The sequence below is a fragment of the Colius striatus genome, chromosome 19 (genome assembly GCF_028858725.1).
Source record: "Colius striatus isolate bColStr4 chromosome 19, bColStr4.1.hap1, whole genome shotgun sequence".
Classification (NCBI taxonomy): Eukaryota; Metazoa; Chordata; class Aves; order Coliiformes; family Coliidae; genus Colius; species Colius striatus.
In genome coordinates, this window is record NC_084777.1 from 5,276,172 (window position 1) to 5,286,258 (window position 10,087).

At 45.5% G+C, this 10,087-nt stretch overlaps 1 protein-coding gene across 1 annotated transcript in view; it reads right to left on the bottom strand.

Annotated features, from left to right (window-relative positions):
* The window catches only part of ABL1 (ABL proto-oncogene 1, non-receptor tyrosine kinase), a 33,516-nt gene extending 23,762 nt beyond the window's left edge, over window positions 1-9,754 (bottom strand). Inside the window, exon 1 of the mRNA XM_062011966.1 lies at window positions 9,163-9,754. Coding sequence (XP_061867950.1) covers window positions 9,163-9,247 — 85 coding nt within the window. The 5' untranslated portion in view covers window positions 9,248-9,754. The remainder of the gene's footprint in view (window positions 1-9,162) is intronic.
* Window positions 9,755-10,087: the final 333 nt, after the last annotated feature.

The following is a 10,087-nucleotide window of genomic DNA, read 5'->3' on the forward strand; positions in this document are numbered from 1 at the left end:
AGAGAGAGAGAGAGAGAGAGAGAGAGAGAGAGAGAGAGAGAGGAAAAAGCAGGTTCATTTTTTGCTGATAAAAGCCATCTGGTTAACCCACAGGCTCTGATCTTCTGATTTGCATTGGTTCTTGACATGTGTGCTCCTCATGCATCAGAGGAGAGATATGGACAGTCCTCTAATACAGATCTCCTGCCACATAGGCAGGGCACCATTCTTCCAGAGCTGACCCCAGCCTGCCCCAAGGCCCTGGCTCCTGTCTCCTATGGCACCTACAGGAGAAGAAAAGCCCCTCTCCCTCCCTCCAGTAAATGCTACTCACATAGGCTGTTTGCTTCTTGTAAATCCTTTGGCTCATGCCTGACTGTTGGAATGTCTACATGTGAAAACAAACCCAAGACCTTTAAAAGATAAATCCCTTAATTATCTTATAAATGAAACTGCCAGAAAGTGCAGCACAGAACGCCAGGCAGGGTGAGATTTATAACACACAGTATTTAAGAATGAGATATGTACTCCCATTCTTCACAGTGCTTTTAATAATTTCTCTTCTTATTTGAGTACAAGGCTGTGCCTTTTTTGTTGTCCTCTCCCCAGACTGCCACTCTTGAAACCAAAGTGCAGCAGCAAGTGTACTTCACATCTTGAGCTTTCTACATTTTTAGGAACCCTAAGACAGTTCCAGCAACAACAACAAAAAAAGAGTCCTAAAAACTGAGCTTCATAGGTGAGTAAAAACCATCTGCCAAAGATTTTTTGTGCACTACAGCATACTAGGTGTGTAATAGTCAGCAAGTATCAGGCAACTCCAAGTACATCAGGGAATGTTATTGCAGTTGCTCCTGCAAAGCCTCCCCTCTGGGTCATGAATCAAGAATCTGGGGTAGTGATGCTCTAGGTAATTGGGCTCCCTCACTCTAATGTGCCACCTTCAGCTGTGCTGGCAGCCCCCAGGGGTGACTGTGCTGCCACAAACTTAGTTGTCAAAATCTTGGGTTTTGAATGGTTATTTTCCATCTGTGTGTGTTGGTTGAGCAAGGTCACAGCACTGCCGATACACCATGATGGCAGTGCAGCTACGGGGATAGGAAACATCCACCTTTGTGCCATCAGCATCAGCCTCTGCCTGTTCCTCACACTCCCTGCTGAATCCCTGTCCTGCAGCTGGGCTTTGGAGGTAGAAATCCCAGGCCAAGTGTTTTCTATATTAGAACATAGTTCTCTCTTTATACTTGTAATACTCACTAGCAAGGGGCTGCTATATGGATGCAATCACACCAAAACAGGCCCTTTAAATACAATTGCATGTTTGGTCTGGAAATCTGGTATAAGTTGCACCAGTAAACCAGTGAAGAACTGATACAACTGACACAAGAAAACAGATGGAAGTCAAGTGTGGGTTTGGACAGGCCCAAAAGGCATTTCCCCATAGGGAAATTTTAATAAACAAACCCACCTCAACCCCCCAGCCCCACCAACAATAACAAATCCCATCAGTTTCTAAGCTTCAGTGATGAAAGCACTACTATTCACCCACAGACAACCTGAAGTTTTCCATGTGTTGGGCAGATCACCACTGGTAAAGGCTCTCTAGGTCGTGATTTATGAGAAGGAGTACTACTGTACTCTTTGGAAAAGGTAGTATGTGGGCAGAGAGCAGAACAGCAAGTACACACACAGTTGGGCCTCTTTTCTGAGTTAAACCAGGGAGATATGTCTTCATAGTTAATCAGAGAAGTCAAATAATTCAGCTTTCTAAACAACTGAGAAGAGGTGGTGGTGTGTTGGGTTTTTTTTTTTAAAGCACTTCAACATCCTTGCATTCCCTCCTGTTTCCTGCAGGTGAACACATTTCAATAGCCTGGGTTTGCTTCAAGAGGGACAATGAGAAGAGAAAATTCACTTTCAGAAAATTAAGCTATAATCATTTTACCATGAAAACGCTTTGATCCTGTCAAGCCCATTAAGTTCCCTTATCAAACACAGGGCGCTGCAGTGATTGGAGATATTCCAAGGAGCTACACCATCAGTAAACACCTGGAACAGACAGATAGCAGAGAGCTGCAAGTAGCAAACACACAAGCTCAGCGAGGAGCGATGCTGTGATGCTCTCCCCCAAATATGGTACCCGCCAGTACACACTGCACAGTGGGATGGACCATAACCCTCGTTAGGAAGGAAAATGCCTCCCCCATGGGGGACTGATTCGACAGGAAGGCAGGAAATCCAAGGCAGGCTCCCCTCCAACTCCAGCACGATTACAGCCCAGCGAAAGACAGCTCATACACAGCCGCAGATGGGGATGCAGGAGGAAAGCCAAGCACTCCACAAGAATCCTTCCCTCGTGCCCAGGCCGCGGCGATGCTGGGACTGACTCATTGCACACGGATGCCAAGGTATGCACTTCGAGTCAGAGCATGAGACAACACTGTGTCAAACACCGAAAGCACCCACAAGCTGTGGTGTGAAAGTCAAGGAAGGCTGGTTTTGCTCAATGATGTTCCTACAAACATTGACTCAGTGACAACTGTCTGCAAACCCAAGGACCAGCAAGGGCTTGAATGTGTAAGAATTGCTATGCTGGAAAACCACACAAGTCCCCCAGAGAATACAGAGGATGCTACGCACAGTTGGGCTCATATCCTCTGTAATCCTTGACTCGATCCCCCTGGCTCAGCTGCTGGCACTCCCATAAAGGTGCACGCTGTGTGTGAATGCTGCCGTGCAGGAGAGCACAATGGGGACATGCAAGACCCAATTCTTAGGTTGCTTTAGGGCTGCTGTTCCCAGAAGGTAGGAACTCCAAGTTAAGAATTGGCATGGAGGAGGAAGTGACTGAATGAAGCTTGAAGGACAGCAAGAAAGGGAGGATAATGCCCTGAGTTGACACGGAGAAGAGAGTAAAGGAAAGAGCAGACTTGTGGCGACCAGAGTGTAGCAGAAGCTTGATAGACCATGACACACTTTTAAAGGTCTGAGTTTCAAGAGGAGGCTGTCAGCAGACTCGGGACACAAAGTCATGAAGCGAGAGAAGCAGACAGGACACATCCATCTGGGAGCCACGTACAGTTGGCTGTCAGCAGTATTTATCCCACTGAGCTTCTCTTTAGTACACGTGCCCAGACACTACAGTCTCTCAGAGCAGGAATTAGACATTGCCGTTCATACACATCGAGGGTCCTTTTTGATACACTCCAGTTGCTTTTAACTACAATTTTACAGCACTGCTGATCTCTTCAATGGGCCAAACTCCTCCAAATAAGTGAGCTGGGCTGCTGTACCTACAGGAGGGTATCCTGGCAGAGAGATGGGGCAGGAAGCAAGCATAATTCAAACTGTCATCTCTGCACTGTGATTCCTTCCACGCATCCACTTTGTCTTCTGCTGTGTCCTGGAAAGACTGTAATTTATTACTTTGATCACACCGTGCTCCATATGACACCTGGATTCCTGGGAGGAGTCCTGAGGCAATGCTGTAATTCAGTTCTCCACTAAATGATGACTCTTAATTAAAGTGGAGCACACTTTGATATAAGACAACAGCAGCTTTTATTTTGAGGCATTAGCCATAAGAATGTCTTAATTTTCCACCCCCCCAAACAAAGCTTTTACCAGGGAGATATTTGTGTTTGCACAGTAAAAGGTTTCATAAGTGTAACCATCTCCTGCTAATTACTGTTTATATGAAGAAATGAATCATTATTAGAGACTGTGTAAGAAGTTCTCAGATATGAACAATTCTGGTCTAGACCAACACAGGCAAATTTCCTTAGTAATTTAAGGGAAGGGTTGGGAAAAGCAGCAGAAGCACAGAATTACACTCGGCTCCTCCACAGCTGATTGCAGGGCAGTCCCGAGGGAAGGCAGAGACCTCCTGTCTCCCTACAAAACAAACATCCTGTGGTCTTCCAAACTGTGCTGGCATTTTTTTTCCATGAGGATTCTAGAGCGAGAGAGCACGGAATACATTCAATAATCTCTTTGGAGTTACAGCACATTCTGTCTAAAGCTTCTCCTTTCCCTACCTTCTCTCTACTCTCCTTTTCCCCTGGAAGAAATCGCGATAAGTTGCAGGGATGGCTCTGCAGATTTAACACATCCAAATGTTCCCGACCGAGCACATAAGATGGAGCAGCTGCCTCTGTCCCAGTAGTGGCCCTCATGCATTCCCTATGCCTGATGGAATGGGGATTTAAATAACTACACAAATAATCCATAAAGCAGATCTTTCCAAAAAGAAGGAAGATTTCATGTTTTATTTCAGATGCATCCCTTTGGTGAGCTCATGCTCAGCCTCTCCTGTCACCCACTCCACAGGCCATATAACCCTCTGCAACAAAGGCTATGGCTGTTGCTTCTGCTCTTAGCTGATATTTGGAAAGCCCACACTCCTACAGCCAGTGAGAGGACACATGATCCCTTTTTAAATATTGTGTACTTCTATACACAGACTAAGAAATGCAAAAACAAATCCAGTCTCTCAACAAGACCCACCATCCCTGTGCTGGGCCAGTCTCCACAGTTGTGTTGCCCTATTTCTACCCCCAGCAAGGTGCTTTCATCCTGAGAGCAGGCTGTGCTCCTCCCTGCATGGCCACCATGAACTTCCCGCACACCAATAGGGAAAACCAAGTCTGTTGGATGCAAACGAGAGGACAAGGGCACCCATCGCTCCTGCCACATTGCTCATGCACAAACAGACCCTCCCAGTCAACTGCAGGGGTTTACCTTGTTTAATACTAAGAACACTGATAGTGTGGCTTCTCCCACTCCTCCAAGAGATGATTCTGTCATCATGGGGCTTTTGCTGCTGCTGTTTTTTGTTTGCATGGTTTGTTTGGTTGTGGCTTAGATTAGCCTGTAGGTTCCACTCAAGTTCATTCACTGAGTTTGCTCCATTTATAAACCCTTAGTAACATGGTAAGTATCATCTTTTCTCCAGGCAACTAATCCCAGTTGTAGGTATATGGAGTGGGATTGTGGGTATGGCAGAAATTTACTCCCAAACTGGATACTAAGCTACTACCTGACCTGAAGATTATAACCTCAGAGAGAGGACAGGTAAAGAGTAACTAGATCCAAGTGAACTTCAAAGCCATTGTGTATTCCTGAAAACTTTACCTTTACAGCTTTTGTTCTGGTATTCTCACCAAAGGAGCAGAAGTAGTGAAGTTTGCCCATTTCTGAGCCTTGGGGAGGAAAAGCACAAAGCAAGAACCACCAAGATTTACTGTTATATTTCCATTTTACTGAGCAGCCCTAACTGCTCTGGGGAGGACTAACATGTCTGAGGATGATCCGGTTTAAGTCTGAAGACAGTTACAACTTTTCCTCTGAAATGATAATCCTCTCCTTGCTACAACTCATGGGAAAAGGCAGCAAGCACCATCAGAGAGATTTTTTAGTAAGGATGGGACAGGTGAGAACCAGTGGAACAAGCATCCAACTAGCAAGCCATTACAAGGCCAGAAACATATTTAAAAGCAAGAACTCTACAGAGTGATGGTACATGAAAGGCCAAGAGGTGAGAAGCAGAAAATAGCAAAGGAAGAGGGGAAACAAACAGAGGTCTATTCCCTGGGAGGCAGAAATGTTGTCTAATGCCCTCACTCTTCCTAACAGCTTGACCAAAGACCTGCCTGTTGATCCCAGCAACACTGGGGCAGATTTGAGTCTCCAGGAAGAGAATCTCTCTAAGAACAGGGCAATGGCTACAAGCTGCTGCTCCTCCCCAGGCTCATCTACTCTGGCTGTAACAAGACACACTTTAAAAAAAAAGGAGGGGAAATAAAAAAAGAGAGACACAATCTGACAGCTGGCAGGACAGAAATCATTTCACTTGGAAAACAAAGGACTTTATTAGTGTCCCCAAAATGGTTTATAAACTTTACAAAGAACACTGACAGGTTTTAAACAAAGCTTCTGCCTTTCAGTGGTACAGCAAGCCCAAAAAGGCAGCAAGACTATTTCAGCCCCTATTTGGGACATGGACATGTTCCGTTTTCCAGATCAGATTGGCAGCAGTACTTGCTGTGCCTCTTCCCTTCTACTCTTTACCCTTTCTTGGTGTGAAGTGGGTGAGTAATTATTCAGTTTGGCAAAGGCAGAAAAGAAAAAGCAGAAATTCAGATCTCTCACATTTTAAAGTAATATTTACTAGTGGGATTAGAAATGAGGGCAAAAAAATTGCCAGCTCAAACATCAAATCTCAGTAAGCACCAGAACCAGACTAAATTTATTTTTTTATCAAGTTCAGAAAAGGTCTCAACTTCTCCAGCAAGCTGGCAAGGCTGTCTGCACACAGCAAACCACACAGCGTGGGGATGCAGCACCTGCTGTCCCTCCAGACCACCACTCACAGGATTCTACAATCCTCATTCCTACAAACTAACAGAGCATAAAAGCCTTTCAGAAGAGACCACCATGAAGAAAACCACATTTCTGAATACTTAGTCAAAAGACACGTACACCTACACACGTGCCTGACTCTAAACCAGTCTTACATCAAAACCAATCTCAATACAGTATTTTCAAGAAATGTATTTAAAAAGATAACAAACATATTTGCTTTTGTTACAGCTCCATGTTATTCATCAGCCAAACACTGCCATGTTTTTATTAACAGATGAAAACCAAAATAAGAAATGGAATTAGGTAAAATTTAATTTATCCTCCTGGCTGCAATTGGTTTTCAAAGCAACTAATGGACGTTTCATCCTTTAAGCAGTTATGTTTGAGGTTTCATGGTCCACTATAGTAAAGAAACTTTCAGTTTTCCCCTCATATCCTCAACAGCTTCACATACAACAAAGATAACAAGAGCAGAGCTAAATCCTCCAATGATATCATCATCACCATCTCCTTAATCCTTTCAGAAGCTTCAGCGAGGGAGTGGGATGCACATGGGAATGGGCTGGCCATCGCAGGCTGCTCACAGGGATCAAGGAGTGATGGTCCCTACTCTCTGACCTTTCACACTAATATGTCTTCTTCTCACAATCTGCCAAGCTTAAGTAGTTTCTACAGAATTAATGAATCCACATGTAAGAACTTGTCACTTTCTTAAGGGTAATGAAAGCAAATGGTTTTCACTTGTGCTCTGGGATACAAGGGTTTGAGGCGAGCCACCACGACTCTTTTGTAAAGTCCTCCACAGCACTTTTGGCCTCACAATGATCTTAATCAGAAAGCTGCCTAGGAATATCACGTGGAGACTTCCAGCTTTAGAAAGGAGTATCACAAAATCCTACTTTTGAAAAAAAAAATTGTTTTCTTCCCCTAATTACTGTAGATTCTCACGTCACATCCTGCTCTGCAAGAGATTCACAATCAATTACAATGCCTATGTCCTGACTGTCACAGCATCAAGGCTGCAGTTGCCACATTTGTTCACCTTTAACATGCCACTTGGATGATGGCTTCAGTTTTGCCCCATGCTGAGCTGAAAAAAATGAGACTGAGCTACTTTGAGAGAAGATCATTTAAAAGCTGTTTCAAAATGCTCACTTCCTATCCCATCATAAAAAAATAAACACATAACCACAGTCCCGGGGAAGCACAAGCTGGAAATATTACGATATTTCTTGTGTCAGTGATCACTTTCCAAACTCCATTCTGTCTCTATGGCACAATTCAAACTGTTCTCTAATCCTATTATGCAACTGCATTGGAAATTGGGGGGGGGGGGGGGGGGGGGGAGTGGTTGTAAGGCACACAAAAGAGAAAACTTGCAAAAACAGTCAGGGTAACACCCTTGTAACATCATCCGTTAGCATTCATTTCTGTCGGGAAGAGAGGCCCCAGATGCTCTGCCTGTTCTCCCAGGGCTGTGTTGAAAGATCCAACAGCACAGAAAGGAGAGGCCCAGCACGGCTCAGAGCTCCTCCTCAACAAGCAGCCTCCCTGTGCCTGAGCAATACCAAAAGCAGAGGACACAGATAGAGGCTTTGTAGGCCTAAAAGATCACAGAACAATTCGGTCACATGGGAAGGATCAAAATTATTCCCATGCATCCACCCACATTAGGTTTCTGAAACTTTAAACAAGTAAAAAAAGTAGTCTGGAAACTGTCGTTTGACTTTAGACAACACAAAATTCTTCAGAGCCACTAAATGCATCTGATAAATACAGACTCTGGATACAAAATTTCTTCAAATGGGATTGCCACGAGGAGCCATTTGTTGAATTTGAGATTCCTAACCTATGAATTTCCTAGGAATGCTTCTCCACTGAATATTCGAGAGTTGAGCAACAGTGACTTGCGATAGGCCCTGGGAAATCAGCTGCTGCCTTTCATGCCTCTGATTTGATAAGTTAGCACAGTCCTCCTGGCATGTGGATTTTTTTACTGAAGCAACATCCAGCAACACAAATGAAGTTGAAGAAGTCCAGACGGCCCCATGGGCCACTGCAGCAACAGGGCCAGAGCTGCACAAGGGACCTGTAATGCTGCTCTGCAGGTAGGGTGCAAAGGCATGCCAGGATGAGGTACTTGCTCAAGATCACACCAAGACAGACCTTGGCCCAAAGTCCTCCAGCACAGTGCCTCTGTTGCCAAGGTTTTCAACCTGGGATGCGACTCAAAAAACACCTTTTAAAAGCAAGCATGGAAGAAAATGTAGTTACATGAATATCTGTGGAGAGCAACTTACAAGGGGATAACCAAAATGAACTAAGAGATTGTGTATTAACGCACGCTGAAAATATTTTACTGACGGACACATCTAAATTTTCTTCCTGAGCCTGGAGTTGGTTTTACCAGCCTCTTCTCACATCCAAAATAAGGGAGATCCTTCCCTGGACCAAAAAATTAAAGTCAAGGCCTGGAGATACAGCTTTGTTTATGGGCTCGGACAGAAGATCACTTGACATTTTACAACCATAAATGGTAGAGCCGCGCTCCCTTTGTATATTGCAGCTAATGAAAGTCACCTGGGGTCTGGATGCCGCGTACACCACCCGGTTCCCTTGCCCTCACATGCAAAAGCCCAGCCTAAAGCTGGCCAGGGCAAACACTCTCCCCCCAAGCCTGGCCCCAACTTGCAAGCAAAGGATAAAACTCATGTCTGGGATAGCAGCAGTGTCAGGCCGTGGCCCCAGGAGTGGGGCTGCCAGAGCCCAGGGATGGCTCCCTGGAGGCACAGCCCGACCCCGGCCCCCTTGGGTACTCACCTTCCAGGTAGCAGCTGGAGGAGGAGGAAAGCCCTTTCTTCGATTTACAACCCACCAATTTCAAGCAAATCTCCAACATTTTCATTTGTTAGAGTTTGGCTTCGGCTGTCTGTTTTCCCTTCCCCCCTCAGCTTCTTCTCGCACTGTCAATTTATCCAGCAAAAGTCTAAGAAAGTCTAAAAAAATCCAGTAAGAGTCTAAAAAAATGCAGGAAAAGTCTAAAAAGAAGATATCCAGGAACAGTCTAACAGAAAATATCCAGGAAAAGTCTAAGAAATCCAGCACTCTGAAAACCATTACAAGGGCGAGCCCGAGAGGCGGAAAATCCAGGGGCCCCGCATCTCCTCTCCTGGGGAGTTAACTCCAGCCATCTTCCCTCCTTCCCAACTCTTTTGGCGGGAGGGAGAGTGGCTTAAAGGAGAGGAAAAAAAGAAAATTAAAAGAAAAAGAAGAAAAAAAACCCCAAGCCAACAAAGTTGGGCAGCGTCAGTCCTGGCCGCAGTTGGCGGCAGCTGCCTGCATGCCGGCGGGCGCTGGGTGCAGGCAGGGCTGCTGGGCTCCACTGCCAACAAAGGGCCCCTTCAGCCGCTGCCTGCCTCCATGACATCAGGCAGCAGAGCAACGCCCTCGCTCCTTAACCCTCCTCCTGCCTGCACCCTGCCTGCCTCCCTTCCCAACGCCACAGAGGCGAGGAATCAACAAGTTTTCCTTGCCTGGAGAGCAGCGGGGGGGAGGGGGGGAGGCAAGACTGAGGGACAACGCTGCTGTTTTGGTGCTCGTGGTGCTTTGGCACAGCTGTGTTAAACCAAGGGAATTGGAGGCGAGCGTGTCATTTCACAGTGTGTTAAGGGAATCGCTTAAATACTGTGCCTTGTTACAGGGAGCAGCAAACTGAGAGCTTTACTCATCTGTAAATCAGCACAAA